The sequence below is a fragment of the Pseudophryne corroboree genome, chromosome 7, assembly GCF_028390025.1.
Source record: "Pseudophryne corroboree isolate aPseCor3 chromosome 7, aPseCor3.hap2, whole genome shotgun sequence".
Taxonomy (NCBI): Eukaryota; Metazoa; Chordata; class Amphibia; order Anura; family Myobatrachidae; genus Pseudophryne; species Pseudophryne corroboree.
The window spans coordinates 109958140-109975985 of NC_086450.1; the positions used below are offsets into that span (position 1 = coordinate 109958140).

The window sequence follows — 17846 nt, forward strand, 5'->3', positions numbered from 1 at the left end:
AGCGGTCACGGACTGTGCAGGGCGCTGCAGGGGGCGCCCTGGGCAGCAATGAGAATACCTTGTTCTGGCTAAAAAATACATCACATATAGCCCTTGGGGCTATATGGATGTATTTAACCCCTGCCAGGTCTCACAAACTCCGGAGAAGAGCCCGCCGAAATAGGGGGCGGGGCCTATCTCCTCAGCACACAGCGCCATTTTCCTGCTCAGCTCCGCTGCGAGGAAGGCTCCCAGGACTCTCCCCTGCACTGCACTACAGAAACAGGGTAAAAAAGAGAGGGGGGGGCACTTTTTTTGGCGTTTTTGATATATATTAAGCTGCTATAAGGGAGACAACACTTCTATAGGGTTGTTCCTATATATTTATAGCGCTTGGGTGTGTGCTGGCAAACTCTCCCTCTGTCTCCCCAAAGGGCTAGTGGGGTCCTGTCTTCGATAAGAGCATTCCCTGTGTGTCTGCTGTGTGTCGGTACGTGTGTGTCGACATGTATGAGGACGATGTTGGTGTGGAGGCGGAGCAATTGCCGGTAATGGTGATGTCACCCCCGAGGGAGTCGACACCGGAATGGATGGCTTTATTTATGGAATTACGTGATAATGTCAGCACATTACAAAAATCAGTTGACGACATGAGACGGCCGGAAAACCAGTTAGTACCTGTACAGGCGTCTCAGACACCGTCAGGGGCTGTAAAACGCCCTTTACCTCAGTCGGTCGACACAGACCCAGACACGGACACCGAATCTAGTGTCGACGGTGAAGAAACAAACGTATTTTCCAGTAGGGCCACACGTTATATGATCACGGCAATGAAGGAGGCTTTACATATCTCTGATACTGCATGTACCACAAAAAGGGGTATTATGTGGGGTCTGAAAAAACTACCTGTAGTTTTTCCTGAATCAGACGAATTGAATGAAGTGTGTGATGAAGCGTGGGTTAACCCCGATAGAAAACTGCTAATTTCAAAGAAGTTATTGGCATTATATCCTTTCCCGCCAGAGGTTAGGGCGCGCTGGGAAACACCCCCTAGGGTGGATAAGGCGCTCACACGCTTATCAAAACAAGTGGCGTTACCGTCTCCTGAAACGGCCGCCCTCAAGGATCCAGCAGATAGGAGGCTGGAAACTACCCTGAAAAGTATATACACTCATACTGGTGTTATACTGCGACCAGCCATCGCCTCTGCATGGATGTGCAGTGCTGGGGTGGTTTGGTCGGATTCCCTGACTGAAAATATTGATACCCTGGATAGGGACAGTATTTTACTGACTATAGAGCATTTAAAGGATGCATTTCTATATATGCGAGATGCACAGAGGGATATTTGCACTCTGGCATCGAGAGTAAGTGTGATGTCCATATCTGCCAGAAGAAGTTTATGGACGCGACAATGGTCAGGTGATGCGGATTCCAAACGGCATATGGAAGTATTGCCGTATAAGGGGGAGGAATTATTTGGGGTCGGTCTATCGGATTTGGTGGCCACGGCAACAGCCGGGAAATCCACCTTTTTACCTCCGGTCCCCTCCCAACAGAAAAAGACACCGTCTTTTCAGCCGCAGTCCTCTCGTTCCTATAGGAACAAGCGGGCGAAAGGACAGTCATATTTGCCCCGAGGCAAAGGAAAGGGTAAGAGAGTGCACCAAGCAGCTTCTTCCCAGGAGCAGAAGCCCCCCCCCCCCCGGCTTCTGCAAAGCCCTCAGCATGACGTTGGGGCTTTACAAGCGGACTCAGGGGCGGTGGGGGGTCGACTCAAGAATTTCAGCGCACAGTGGGCTCACTCACAGGTGGACCCCTGGATTCTGCAGATAATATCTCAGGGTTACAGGTTGGAATTCGAGAAGTCTCCCCCTCGCCGGTTCCTAAAGTCTGCTCTGCCAACGTCTCCCTCAGACAGGGCGACGGTATTGGAAGCCATTCACAAGCTGTATTCTCAGCAGGTGATAGTCAAGGTACCCCTCCTACAACAGGGAAAGGGGTATTATTCCACACTATTTGTGGTCCCGAAGCCGGACGGCTCGGTAAGACCTATTCTAAATCTGAAATCTTTGAACCTGTACATACAAAAATTCAAGTTCAAGATGGAGTCACTCAGAGCAGTGATAGCGAATCTGGAAGAAGGGGACTTTATGGTGTCCCTGGACATCAAGGATGCTTACCTGCATGTCCCAATTTGCCCTTCACATCAAGGGTACCTCAGGTTCGTGGTGCAAAACTGTCATTATCAGTTTCAGACGCTGCCGTTTGGATTGTCCACGGCACCTCGGGTCTTTACCAAGGTAATGGCCGAAATGATGTTTCTTCTACGAAGAAAAGGCGTATTAATTATCCCTTACTTGGACGATCTCCTGATAAGGGCAAGGTCCAGGGAACAGCTGGGGGACGTAGTAGCACTAACCCAAATAGTGCTGCAACAGCACGGGTGGATTCTGAATTTTCCAAAATCTCAATTGACCCCGACGACACGTCTGCTGTTCCTGGGAATGATTCTGGACACGGTTCAGAAAAAGGTGTTTCTTCCGGAGGAGAAAGCCAAGGAGTTATCCGAACTTGTCGGGAACCTCCTAAAACCAGGGAAAGTGTCTGTGCATCAATGCACAAGAGTCCTGGGAAAGATGGTGGCTTCTTACGAAGCGATTCCATTCGGCAGATTCCACGCACAAACTTTTCAGTGGGATCTGCTGGACAAATGGTCCGGATCGCATCTGCAGATGCATCAGCGGATAACCTTATCGCCACGGACAAGGGTGTCTCTGCTGTGGTGGTTGCAGAGTGCTCATCTGTTAGAGGGCCGCAGATTCGGCATACAGGACTGGGTCCTGGTGACCACGGATGCCAGTCTGAGAGGCTGGGGAGCGGTCACACAGGGAAGAAACTTCCAGGGAGTATGGTCAAACCTGGAGATGTCTCTTCACATAAATATACTGGAGCTAAGAGCGATTTACAATGCTCTAAGCCTGGCAAAACCCCTGCTTCAGGGTCAGCCGGTGTTGATCCAGTCGGACAACATCACGGCAGTCGCCCACGTAAACAGACAGGGCGGCACAAGAAGCAGGAGAGCAATGGCAGAAGCTGCAAGGATTCTTCGCTGGGCGGAAGATCATGTGATAGCACTGTCAGCAGTGTTCATTCCGGGAGGGGACAACTGGGAAGCAGACTTCCTCAGCAGACACGATCTACACCCGGGAGAGTGGGGACTTCATCCAGAAGTCTTCCACATGATTGTGAACCGTTGGGAAAAACCAAAGGTGGACATGATGGCGTCTCGCCTCAACAAAAAACTGGACAGGTATTGCGCCAGGTCAAGAGACCCTCAGGCAATAGCTGTGGACGCTCTGGTAACGCCGTGGGTGTTCCAGTTAGTGTATGTGTTTCCTCCTCTGCCTCTCATACCAAAAGTACTGAGAATTATACGGCAAAGGGGAGTAAGAACGATACTCGTGGCTCCGGATTGGCCAAGAAGAACTTGGTACCCGGAACTTCAGGAGATGCTCACGGAAGATCCGTGGCCTCTACCTCTAAGACGGGACCTGCTTCAACAGGGACCGTGTCTATTCCAAGACTTACCGCGGCTGCGTTTGACGGCATGGCGGTTGAACGCCGAATTCTAAGGGAAAAAGGCATTCCGGAAGAGGTCATTCCTACACTGGTAAAAGCCAGGAAGGAGGTGACTGCACAACATTATCACCGCATTTGGAGAAAATATGTTGCGTGGTGTGAGGCCAGGAAGGCCCCCACGGAGGAATTTCAATTGGGTCGATTCCTACATTTCCTGCAAACAGGATTGTCTATGGGCCTCAAGTTGGGGTCCATTAAGGTTCAAATTTCGGCCCTGTCGATTTTCTTCCAGAAAGAATTGGCTTCAGTTCCTGAAGTCCAGACTTTTGTAAAAGGAGTACTACATATACAGCCCCCGGTTGTGCCCCCAGTGGCTCCGTGGGACCTTAATGTAGTTTTGGATTTTCTCAAAGCCCATTGGTTTGAGCCACTCAAATCGGCGGATTTGAAATATCTTACATGGAAAGTAACCATGCTACTGGCCCTGGCTTCAGCCAGGAGAGTGTCAGAATTGGCGGCTTTATCGTATAAAAGCCCATATCTGATTTTCCATTCGGACAGGGCAGAACTGCGGACGCGTCCTCATTTTCTGCCTAAGGTGGTGTCAGCGTTTCACCTGAACCAGCCTATTGTGGTGCCTGCGGCTACTAGCGATTTGGAGGATTCCAAGTTGCTGGACGTTGTCAGGGCATTGAAAATATATATTTCAAGGACGGCTGGAGTCAGAAAATCTGACTCGCTGTTTATACTGTATGCACCCAACAAGCTGGGTGCTCCTGCTTCTAAGCAGACGATTGCTCGTTGGATTTGTAGCACAATTCAACTTGCACATTCTGTGGCAGGCCTGCCACAGCCTAAATCTGTCAAGGCCCATTCCACAAGGAAGGTGGGCTCATCCTGGGCGGCTGCCCGAGGGGTCTCGGCATTACAACTCTGCCGAGCAGCTACGTGGTCGGGGGAGAACACGTTTGTAAAATTCTACAAATTTGATACCCTGGCTAAAGAGGACCTGGAGTTCTCTCATTCGGTGCTGCAGAGTCATCCGCACTCTCCCGCCCGTTTGGGAGCTTTGGTATAATCCCCATGGTCCTGACGGAGTCCCCAGCATCCACTAGGACGTTAGAGAAAATAAGATTTTACTTACCGATAAATCTATTTCTCGTAGTCCGTAGTGGATGCTGGGCGCCCATCCCAAGTGCGGATTGTCTGCAATACTTGTACATAGTTATTGTTACAAAAAAATCGGGTTGTTATTGTTGTGAGCCGTCTGTTCAGAGGCTCCTACGTTGTCATACTGTTAACTGGGTTCAGATCACAAGTTGTACGGTGTGATTGGTGTGGCTGGTATGAGTCTTACCCGGGATTCAAAATCCATCCTTATTGTGTACGCTCGTCCGGGCACAGTATCCTAACTGAGGCTTGGAGGAGGGTCATAGGGGGAGGAGCCAGTGCACACCACCTGATCCTAAAGCTTTATTTTTGTGCCCTGTCTCCTGCGGAGCCGCTAATCCCCATGGTCCTGACGGAGTCCCCAGCATCCACTACGGACTACGAGAAATAGATTTATCGGTAAGTAAAATCTTATTTTAAACCGTACTTGAGGTTATTTATGAGGGGACAGGCGAAAAGGTGGCGTCATTATGGGTCGAAATCTCAAGTGGGGATATAGGTGCAAAAAAATTAGTAATAGGCACATGCTACAAACAGCCAGATATTAGCATACATGAGGAATAACAACTCTTACAGCAAATCGAAAGGGCTGCGGGATTGGGGGACATCCTAGTGATTGGGGATTTTAACTATCCTGATATTAATTGGAGTAAAGATTCATGTGTTAAAGCTAGGGGCAACAGGTTCTTAAATATGTTCAAAGATCACTACTTGTCTCAATTAGTCGAGGAGCCAACTAGGGGTACAACTATTCTAGATCTAGTAATTACTAACAATGTGGACATCGTATCGGATACTAAAGTTGGGGAGACCTTGGGTAACAGTGATCACTATATGATCACATTCGACATCCGTTTCAGGAAACATGGCTATAAGGGTTCAACAAAAACATTTAACTTTAGGAAGGCTAACTTCAGTATGCTGAGATGGGCATTAAACAACATTGAGTGGGAAGTTTTGTTTCATGTTAAGAACACTTCGGAAATGTGGGATGTTTTAAAAGGGTTGCTAGATAGCAATATTCACAAATTTATCCCCATGGGCAGTAAGCGCAGGTGTACCAAACTCAAACCGATGTGGCTTAACAAGAAGGTCAAGGCCGAAATCGATAGAGAGGCGTGCTTTCAAAGCGTTTAAATCTAATGGAAAGGACGATTCATTCCAGTACTACAAGGAATGCAAAAATGCAATAAGAGCAGCTAAAATTAAAAATGAAAAGCAAATTGCTATAGACAGTAAAACCACTCCTAAAAAAATTTTTTCAATACATAAGCAGTAAAAGGTTAAAAAAGGAGAACACAGGTCCACTAAAAGATGAATTTGGAGTATTGTTAATTGATGACGAATCAAAAGCAGAAATACTGAACACATTTTTTTCATCAATGTTCACCAGAGAAGAACTGACGGTGGGAGTAGTGCATAGCGATAGTGACAGTAAGGATTCGTGGTTAGATACTTGTTTAAGTGAAGTAGTAGTCAGGGAGAGATTATGCAAAATAAAGATAAATAAATCACCTGGCCCGGACGGACTTCATCCAAGGGTACTTATGGAGCTTAGGTCACAACTAGCAAGACCCCTGTACTTGATTTTCAATAGTTCAATTAGATCTGGCATGGTACCGAAGGATTGGCGTATAGCAGAGGTAGTGCCTTTATTTAAAAGGGGATCCAAAAATCATCCGGGTAACTACAGGCTGATTAGTTTGACATCAATAGTGGGGAAAAAATTGAAAGGAATTCTAAGGGATAGCATACAGGAATATCTTCAGACCGCTAAGATTATTTGCAAGAACCAGCATGGGTTTGTGAGGGACAGATCATGTCAAACTAACTTGGTTAACTTCTACGAGGAAGTGACAGTCTTGACCAAGGAAAAGCAGTGGATGTGTTCTACTTAGATTTTGCAAAAGCCTTCGATACAGTGCCTCACAGGAGAATAATCATCAAATTAAAAGAGCTTGGCCTAGGAAAAACTGTTTTTACATGGATAAGTAACTGGCTGGAAAACGGTACAGCGAGTAGTGGTCAATGGGAAGTGCTCAAGCTTAGCGTAGTCAGCGGAATACCACATGTGTCCGTACTCGGGCCACTACTATTTAACATATTTATCAATGACCTAGAAATAGGCTTGGGAAGCACAGTGTCAATCTTTGCAGATTATAATAAACTGTGTAGGGTAATTAATTCAGAAATAGATGTGGAGTCTCTGCAGAATGACTTATCTAAACTTGAAATCTGGACGTCTAAATGGAGAATGAGGTTCAATATAGAAAAATGCAAGGTTATGCATTTCGGGACTAAACACAAACTTGCATCCTACATATTAAATGGGGAAAGTCAAGGGGTAACCGTTTTGGAAAAGGATTTGGGGTACTCATTGCTAATAAACTTAATAACCGTATACAATGTCAAAGCGCAGTAAAGAAGGCAAGTAAGGTGTTAGCGTGCATAAAACGGGGAATTAAGTCACGGGACGAGGATGTAATTCTGCGCTGTCCAAATCATTGGTACGTCCGCACCTGGAATATTGTGTTCAGTTTTGGGCACCACTGTATAAAAAACGGTATCTGTGAACTCGAGAGGGTTCAAAGGCAAACTACTAAATTGATTAAAGGGCTAGAAAGGCTTACTAGGTTGAACATGTATACACTGGAAAAGAGGCGTCTAAGAGGAGACATTATTAATGTCTTCAGATATGTAAAGGGGCACTACAAAGAGTTATCAGAGGAATTATTTATTAAAAGAACTCTGTTTAGGACACATGGGCACTCGCTGAGGCTGGAGGAGAGAAAATTCCGCACGCAACGCAGGAAAGGGTTCTTCACTGTTAGGGCAATAAGAATTTGGAATTCCTTGCCAGGGAAGGTGGTAATGGTGGACACTGTAAATGCATTTAAAAGGGGATTGGATGAATTTCTGATTGAAAAGGATATCCAAGGTTACAACACTTAAAATATTGAAGATGTTAATCCAGGTGTGATGTGATTGTAGTTGTTAACTAGTCATAAAACATTCTTCAGCAGGTACATTAAAATCAACTCAACTTAATACAAAATACAGGTTGAACGCGATGAGCATTTTGCCTCTTTTCAACCTCGAATACTATGTTACATTATCAAGTACTTTGTGTTGACTAATGGGAATACATTTCAATTAAATCCATCATGGTTCCATTTTGTAACACAGTAAAATCTGAAAAAGCCCAAGGAGGGGAATGCCAGTTATAGCCACTGTTCATTTACCTGCACATGACTCCGCAGCATAGTAGTTGAGTGACTTTTCCCCCATACAATTCAGCAAAAACGAAGCTTGGAATGTAATCTCTTGCCAATGTCACCTATGTAACCTTTCCTCTTATAGTGGAAAACAGAAGTGTGAGCTTCAAGAGAACTCAGGAGATATGTAGGCTGTAAATAGTTGATGGATATAATTGACACTTCACCAGGAGTCTGGTCCTTTTTATAATGTTACTGCAATTGAAAGTAGAGAAAAATGTCACTAACTCCGGGTATACATTATGCAATTGTCGGCCTGATCAGCAGATTATCAGCGGATTGGGGCAGTAATCGCATAGTGTATAGCTTCAACCGATCAGCAATGATCCGTCTGCTGGACATACTGAAATCGTCAAGCATGTCTGATAGATACGAACATTGGTCGGCCGCACCCGGCAGTGTATGTATTGCCGCGCCCGACTTTTCCCCTGTTGTTTCACAGGGGAGGAACGGGGAAATGTCTCCTCCCCAGTTGAGGAACGCATACATAGGGGTATATTAAATTAGGGTTGAAAGCTGCAGTCTGTCGAAAAAGACGGCGTGATTCGACCTGTTCAATCCCAGCTGTTTTTATCCGACAAGTCTGGGAATTCGACTTGTCAAATACTACGTGAATCGTCGGTATATAGCCGCTGCTGTAGCACTAGTCCCCCCCCCCCCCCGTCTAGCTCCTGCATCTCAATTCAACTTTTTTTAAAGTCGAATTGAGATGACATTGAATAGCCCAAGTCGTATCCATTCCGACAAATGACTGTCGGAATGGATCCGACTTCACGCTAGGCTGTTTTAGCAGGGCACTACGCCCTGCCTGATTTTTAAAGGGATAAATGGCCCTGCCCTTTTACCGGTGCCCTGCTACAGCCTGCCCAATGCCGCCGTGTGCACGCACTCTGAATCTATTCACATTAAAGCTTGGGAGAAGCCCAGAAACTTAGTAAATGTTGGGAAGGCTCCCATTTATGATGCTGACGGGGCCGCACCGACACGAATAGTGACACTGATGGGGTTGCTCTTCTTCTACGGATGCACATGCACCTCTGTGCCCTGCCTGCATCCTAGCATGAATACTAATATATCGTGGCCTTATATGGCCACGATACAATATATGCTCGTTTCAAGCTGTCAGATAAACTGTCTGCTGGACAATTTATCTGACCGGGTGTGCCCATCATATGTTGGAGGTTGAAATACCTGCTGCTTCTAGTAACCGTAGAGAAATCCATTTGTATTCCTTATAAAAATAAAAAAAGTGGGCTCTAATTTAAATGTTCTAATGATAAAAATAAATAAAAAAATTAATGAAACAAATTTTTGTTTACCTGTGTAATTCTGTGCCTGTTTCCAACATAGGGTACTATCAAACACAAGGGGGAACTTCAATTCAGAGCAATAGGTGTGATATGGCATTTTGTAATGGGAAATCTCTTCCGTCGCATTGCATGGTTTGCCCTGCGACCCAGAGGGGTGTGCAGGTAACCTGCAGTGTAGAGGCTACCATTACTGGCTAATAAGTGCACAGCCAGGCTTCGGGGTGATGCCCAATGGCACATCATAGCCCCCCCCCCCCCCCCCCCCCAAGTTCTGCACAAAAGTATGATTAAGAGGGCTATATGAATAGGGTATATAAGCTCAATGGAGAACCACATATCATACACAAGTATTATAGTAAAGTTATTTTTTGGATAGGTGTGTGCTATCATGTTAGCACGGTATCCTATTAGCTCTCATGCCCTTTCGGCTGATCAAAATGGCCGGATATTGCGATAATGCCCGATGGTCATTATCACGGTATCCAATTAGAGGCCGAAATTGGACCTGCGAGCGCACGAAAAACACATGGGATCAGGGATAAGTCCTGGACACTATGTGTTATTGCGGCTCCGATGGCCCTTTATCGCGGATTATGTTTTGGGTGCCTGAGGCACACAAGGCATAATTCCTGATAAATGCTGGCATTGAGGCTAATAGGATAGTCCCAATGGACCTTTGCATAGGTCACTCATGTAATGCCTCTCTTCCATTCAATAAAATTTGTAAAAAGGAAAAAAAAGATATATAAACACAAATTACTTAATTTAATATGTCATCCTTGGGTTCAATTGTGTGATGACTGATAAGATTCACTACTGTTTGTATACATATTTTATGATTGGCAGCCACCAGCACTGGTTTTGCCTATTACACTGGCCATAAATAATTGTAATTGGTCCTGGACCACCAAGCCAAGGCATTCCTGCAAGTGTTCTGAGGCACCCCAGGGTGCAACGGCGCACAGTTTGAGAACCACTGGTCTACTTTATTGTATCCCAGGAGAACTTTATCATGTCACCAACTATTTATATACAGATTTTCTTGACTATCACATCAGTGTTAACTGATTATTTCTGACACAATGGGGGCCATTTAGTTTTTTTTTTTTTTTTTGGGGGGGGGGGGACGTCGGAGCAATCCATTTGTGGCTACGATCGGACTTCAGACGTGCCCAAAAGCACCAGGTTTAGCTGCACAAAGCGGCTTCACCAATCCTTTCTGCAGCAGGAAAAGTCCTGTTTTATCGCAATAGGGAGGCTGTGAGTAGAAATGTGGGCACCCACTGAATTCGCACACAAAGGGCAGAACAATTGATTTGCTGCTGGCGGGCAATCTCTAGTGATGGGTGCCCAAATAACCATTTATTCTCCCCCATTATGTCAATAATTACCCCATCACATTTATAACACATTTATAACACATTTATAACAAGGTCCCATCACATTTTGGTTTTATATAATCTCTGCTATTCCCTGAAGAGTAAGCACGTATTTTGTATTATATTGTTTTTTTGCCAATCTATCCTTTGCCCATCAATGCATTGTTTATTTTGAGAGGTGGTGGGATTTATTTCTTCATTATTAGTGCAGTGTTATCCTCCATGACCTGACCCCAAGTAGTGCATACATTCTCACATCATCAGAACAAATACATCAGTTGCAGGTTCACTCGTAGCCCTGTGAATGGAGAACTCCTAGTGAAAACTATGCATGATTCTTTCAGGCATCTGGCGATGGTACCAATGGACCAAGTCAGCCGGGACTTTATCCTAATGGCTCACGCATGATGAGAGGACAGTTTGTAAGTAACCTTTGTTTCTTGTAAGCTCTTATTTTTAATATTGGCATAAATACGGATGCTGTCATATAAACTTAACCTAAAACATGGCATTAATGGAAATTTTATATTATACTTTATAACGATGCTGTTTGGGGAATAGGTTTATTCCTTTAAATAGTTTATCATTTGTTACTCATTTGGCATCCTCAAATTTGCTGCTTCACTGTTTCTTGAAATGGTGAATGGATGAAAGTAAGATACGGGATGCGGTTACTGACGGTCACTATACTGACGCTGGGATCCCGAACGGTGAACAGCCCAACAGTCTGCTTGATGACCAACAGGGACTACTCCCACGACACCAGTAGAGTGAGAATAGAACCTATAGCGAGCTTGCTTCGTGGCGAGTGCAGCAAGCCCGCAAGGGGCTTCGTTTGTGGTCACACACCCTCCAAAGTGGCCATCTGAAAGCCAGGATAATGCCGTCGGTATGGTGATCGGCGGACACGAACCCAACCCTAAGTTACTTAGGCCCAGATTTATCAAGCCTTGGAAAGTGATACCAATCAATCAGCTCCTAACTCATTTTTCAAACACAGCCTGCAGTTTTGGCTGGTTTAAACCAAATGGATTTCATGGTATGCAGTTAGTACAGGCACGGCGCTGTGACTTATTATAAAAAAAAAAAAAGCCTATTATACTATAAAAAAAAAAATTGTTATTCAAAATGTTTAATGCCAGTGACATACCCAGTGCTTATACCTAACCCCTCCTTTGTGTGTGTTTCCCTGAATAGTGCTCTTGCATTTTCCATTTCTCTATCGTCCTAAGTGGATGCTGGGGTTCCTGAAAGGACCATGGGGGATAGCGGCTCCGCAGGAGACAGGGCACAAAAATAAAGCTTTTACATGTCAGGTGGTGTGTACTGGCTCCTCCCCCTATGACCGTCCTCCAGACTCCAGTTAGATTTTTGTGCCCGGCCGAGAAGGGTGCAATTCTAGGTGGCTCTCATAAAGAGCTGCTTAGAGAGTTTAGCTTAGGTTTTTTATTTTACAGTGATTCCTGCTGGCAACAGGATCACTGCAACGAGGGACAGAGGGGAGAAGAAGTGAACTCACCTGCGTGCAGGATGGATTGGCTTCTTGGCTACTGGACATGAAGCTCCAGAGGGACGATCACAGGTACAGCCTGGATGGTCACCGGAGCCACGCCGCCGGCCCCCTCACAGATGCTGAAGCAAGAAGAGGTCCAGAATCGGCGGCTGAAGACTCCTGCAGTCTTCTTAAGGTAGCGCACAGCACTGCAGCTGTGCGCCATTTTCCTCTCAGCACACTTCACACGGCAGTCACTGAGGGTGCAGGGCGCTGGGGGGGGGGCGCCCTGGGAGGCAAATGAAAACCTTTAAAAAGGCTAAAAATACCTCACATATAGCCCCAGAGGCTATATGGAGATATTTACCCCTGCCTAAATGTACTAAATAGCGGGAGACGAGCCCGCCGAAAAAGGGGCGGGGCCTATCTCCTCAGCACACGGCGCCATTTTCTGTCACAGCTCCGCTGGTCAGGAAGGCTCCCAGGTCTCTCCCCTGCACTGCACTACAGAAACAGGGTATAACAGAGAGGGGGGGCAAAATAAATGGCAATATATTAATATAAAAGCAGCTATAAGGGAGCACTTAATCATAAGGCTATCCCTGTCATATATAGCGCTTTTTGGTGTGTGCTGGCAGACTCTCCCTCTGTCTCCCCAAAGGGCTAGTGGGTCCTGTCTTCGTATAGAGCATTCCCTGTGTGTCTGCTGTGTGTCGGTACGTGTGTGTCGACATGTATGAGGACGTTATTGGTGTGGAGGCGGAGCAATTGCCAAATATGAGGATGTCACCTCCTAGGGGGTCGACACCAGAATGGATGCCTTTATTTGTGGAATTACGGGATAGCGTCAACTCGCTTAAGCAGTCGTTTGCCGACATGAGGCGGCCGGACACTCAATTAGTGCCTGTCCAGGCGCCTCAAACACCGTCAGGGGCTGTAAAACGCCCCTTGCCTCAGTCGGTCGACACAGACCCAGACACAGGCACTGATTCCGGTGGTGAAGGTGACGAATCAACCGTATTTTCCAGTAGGGCCACACGTTATATGATTTTGGCAATAAAGGAGATGTTACATTTAGCTGATACTACAGGTACCACTAAACAGGGTATTATGTGGGGTGTGAAAAAACTACCAGTAGTTTTTACCGAATCAGAAGAATTAAATGACGTGTGTGATGAAGCGTGGGGTGCCCCGATAAAAAACTGCTAATTTCAAAGAAGTTATTGGCTTTATACCCTTTCCCGCCAGAGGTTAGGGAGCGCTGGGAAACACCTCCTAGGGTGGACAAAGCGCTAACACGCTTATCAAAACAAGTGGCGTTACCCTCTCCTGAGACGGCCGCACTTAAAGATCCATCAGATAGGAGGATGGAAAATATCCAAAAAGGTATATACACACATGCAGGTGTTATACTACGACCAGCTATTGCGACTGCCTGGATGTGCAGTGCTGGGGTAGTTTGGTCAGAGTCCCTGATCGAAAATATTGATACCCTGGACAGGGACAATATTTTACTGTCGTTAGAACAAATAAAGGATGCATTTCTTTATATGCGTGATGCACAGAGAGATATCTGCACACTGGCATCACGGGTAAGTGCTATGTCCATTTCGGCCAGAAGAGCTTTATGGACACGACAGTGGACAGGCGATGCGTAGAGGAGTTATTTGGGGTCGGTCTATCGGATTTGGTGGCCACGGCTACGGCCGGGAAATCCACCTTTCTACCTCAAGTCACTCCCCAACAGAAAAAGGCACCGACCTTTCAACCGCAGCCCTTTCGTTCCTTTAAAAATAAGAGAGCAAAGGGCTATTCATATCTGCCACGAGGCAGAGGACGAGGGAAGAGACAGCAACAGGCAGCTCCTTCCCAGGAACAGAAGCCCTCCCCGGCTTCTACAAAAGCCTCAGCATGACGCTGGGGCTTCGCAAGCGGACTCGGGGGCGGTAGGCGGTCGTCTCAAGAATTACAGCGCGCAGTGGGCTCACTCGCAGGTAAATCCCTGGATCCTGCAGATAATATCTCAGGGGTACAGGTTGAAATTAGAGACAGAGCCACCTCGCCGTTTCCTGAAGTCTGCTTTACCAACGTCCCCCTCAGAAAGGGAGACGGTTTTGGAAGCCATTCACAAGCTGTATTCTCAGCAAGGTGATAGTCAAGGTACCTCTTCTACAACAAGGGAAGGGGTATTATTCCACTCTTTTTGTGGTACCGAAGCCGGATGGTTTGGTAAGGCCTATTCTAAATCTGAAGTCCTTGAACCTGTACATAAAGAAGTTCAAGTTCAAGATGGAGTCACTCAGAGCAGTGATAGCGAACCTGGAAGAAGGGGACTTTATGGTATCCTTGGACATCAAGGATGCGTATCTCCACGTTCCAATTACCCCTCACACCAGGGGTACCTCAGGTTCGTTGTACAAAACTGTCACTATCAGTTTCAGACGCTGCCGTTTGGTTTGTCCACGGCACCTCGGGTCTTTACAAAGGTAATGGCCGAGATAATATTTCTTCTTCGAAGAAAAGGCGTATTAATTATCCCATACTTGGACGATCTCCTAATAAGGGCAAGGTCCAGAGAACAGCTAGAGATGGGTTTAGCACTATCTCAAGAGGTGCTAAAGCAGCACGGATGGATTCTGAATATTCCAAAATCCCAATTAATGCCGACAACTCGTCTGCTGTTCCTGGGGATGATTCTGGACACAGTTCAGAAAAAGGTTTTTCTTCCCGAAGAAAAAGCCAAGGAGTTATCTGACCTGGTCAGGAACCTCCTAAAACCAGGAAAGGTGTCTGTACATCAATGCACAAGAGTCCTGGGAAAAAATGGTAGCTTCTTACGAAGCAATCCCTTTCGGCAGATTCCATGCAAAGGGATCTGTTGGACAAATGGTCAGGGTCGCATCTTCAGATGCACCTGCGGATAACCCTGTCGCCGAGGACAAGGGTATCCCTTCTGTGGTGGTTGCAGGAGGCTCATCTATTGGAGGGCCGCAGATTCGGCATGCAGGATTGGATCCTGGTGACCACGGATGCCAGCCTGAGAGGCTGGGGAGCAGTCACACAGGGAAGAAATTTCCAGGGAGTGTGGTCGAGCCTGAAAAAGTCTCTTCACATAAGCATTCTGGAACTAAGAGCAATCTACATGCTCTAAGCCAGGCGGAACCTCTGCTTCAAGGAAGACCGGTGTTGATCCAGTCGGACAACATCACGGCAGTCGCCCATGTAAACAGACAGGGCGGCACAAGAAGCAGGAGGGCAATGGCAGAAGCTGCCAGGATCCTTCGCTGGGCGGAGAATCACGTGATAGCACTGTCAGCAGTATTCATCCCGGGCGTGGACAACTGGGAAGCAGACTTCCTCAGCAGACACGACCTTCACCCGGGAGAGTGGGGACTTCATCCAGAAGTTTTCCACATGCTATTAAACCGTTGGGTAAAACCAATGGTGGACATGATGGCGTCTCGCCTCAACAAAACACTGGACCGGTATTGCGCCAGGTCAAGAGATCCGCAGGCAATAGCTGTGGACGCGCTGGTAACACCTTGGGTGTACCAGTCGGTATATGTGTTTCCTCCTCTGCCTCTCATACCAAAGGTATTGAGGATTATACGGCAAAGAGGAGTAAGACTAGTGGCTCCGGATTGGCCAAGAAGGACTTGGTACCCGGAACTTCAAGAGATGGTCACGGACGATCCGTGGCCTCTACTTCTGAGAAGGGACCTGCTTCAGCAGGGTCCTTGTCTTTTTCAAGACTTACCGCGGCTGCGTTTGACGGCATGGCGTTTGAATGCCAGATCCTAAAAGGAAAAGGCATTCCAGAAGAAGTCATTTCTACCTTGATAAAGGCAAGGAAGGAAGTCACCGCGAAGCATTATCGCCGTATTTGGCGAAAATATGTTGCGTGGTGCGAGCAGCGGAGTGCTCCGATGGAGGAATTTCAACTGGGTCGTTTTCCTACATTTCCTGCAATCAGGATTGTCTATGGGTCTCAAATTGGGATCTATTAAGGTTCAAATTTCGGCCCTATCAATATTCTTCCAAAAAGAATTGGCCTCAGTCCCTGAGGTCCAGATTTTTATCAAAGGAGTACTGCATATGCAGCCTCCTGTGGTGCCTAAGGTGGCACCGTGGGATCTAAATGTAGTTTTAGATTTCCTCAAATCCAATTGGTTTGAACCACTAAAGAATGTGGATTTGAAATATCTCACATGGAAAGTGACTATGTTACTGGCCCTGGCTTCGGCCGGGAGAGTATCTGAACTGGCGGCTTTGTTTTATAAAAGCCCTTATTTAATTTTCCATTCGACATAGGGCAGAGCTGCGGACGCGTCCGCATTTTCTCCCTAAGGTGGTATCAGCGTTTCACCTGAACCAGCCTATTGTAGTGCCTGCGGCTACAGACGACTTGAAGGACTCCAAGTTGTTGGACGTTGTCAGAGCCTAAAAAATATACATTTAAAGGACGGCTGGAGTCAGAAAATCTGACTCGCTGTTTATACTGTATGCACCCAACAAGTTGGGTGCACCTGCTTCTAAGCAGTCGATTGCTCGTTGGATTTGTAACAAAATTCAACTTGTACATTCTGTGGCAGGCCTGCCACAGCCTAAATCTGTTAAGGCCCATTCCGCAAGGAAGGTGGGCTCATCTTGGGCGGCTGCCCGAGGGGTCTCGGCATTACAACTCTGCCGAGCAGCTACGTGGTCAGGGGAGAACACGTTTGTAAATTTTTACAAATTTGATACCCTGGCAAAGGAGGACCTGGAGTTCTCTCATTCGGTGCTGCAGAGTCATCCGCACTCTCCCGCCCGTTTGGGAGCTTTGGTATAATCCCCATGGTCCTTTCAGGAACCCCAGCATCCACTTAGGACGATAGAGAAAATAAGAATTTACTTACCGATAATTCTATTTCTCGGAGTCCGTAGTGGATGCTGGGCGCCCATCCCAAGTGCGGATTATCTGCAATACTTGTACATAGTTATTGTTAACTAATTCGGGTTATTGTTTAGGAAGCCATCTTTCAGAGGCTCCTCTGTTATCATACTGTTAACTGGGTTTAGATCACAAGTTGTACGGTGTGATTGGTGTGGCTGGTATGAGTCTTACCCGGGATTCAAAATCCTCCCTTATTGTGTACGCTCGTCCGGGCACAGTACCTAACTGGAGTCTGGAGGAGGGTCATAGGGGGAGGAGCCAGTACACACCACCTGACCTGTAAAAGCTTTATTTTTGTGCCCTGTCTCCTGCGGAGCCGCTATCCCCCATGGTCCTTTCAGGAACCCCAGCATCCACTACGGACTCCGAGAAATAGAATTATCGGTAAGTAAATTCTTATTTTTGTATTACTGTTCAGATTTATTTAATTATAATAAGTAAGACTAATGCTTAACATTAACTTTTTGTTCTTATTTTCAATTTCATCTATCTAAGAGTGCACTTTGTATGTATTAATGTTTTGTCTTCGCTACATATATTCAGATGTTTTATAGGAATAATAAGCTGTAAGAATTTGGTATTATTGAAATATGTAAAATAAATCAAAGCCTAATAACATTATGAATGTTAGAAAGCATTAATACATAGTTGATTGAGGTTTCTAATACATGGGGGTTATATTCAATTGCAGTCGAAAACTGCCGTCTGTCGAAAAGAAGGCAGTTT

General features: G+C 46.2%; 1 protein-coding gene across 3 annotated transcripts in view; it reads left to right on the forward strand.

Annotated features, from left to right (window-relative positions):
* PRPF40A (pre-mRNA processing factor 40 homolog A) overlaps positions 1 to 17846 on the forward strand; it is a 266234-nt gene that overhangs the window by 6744 nt on the left and 241644 nt on the right. For all 3 annotated transcript variants that reach the window (XM_063933527.1, XM_063933529.1, XM_063933528.1), the window contains exon 2: positions 11040 to 11117. In XM_063933527.1, the coding sequence (XP_063789597.1) occupies positions 11040 to 11117 (78 nt within the window). The remainder of the gene's footprint in view (positions 1 to 11039; positions 11118 to 17846) is intronic.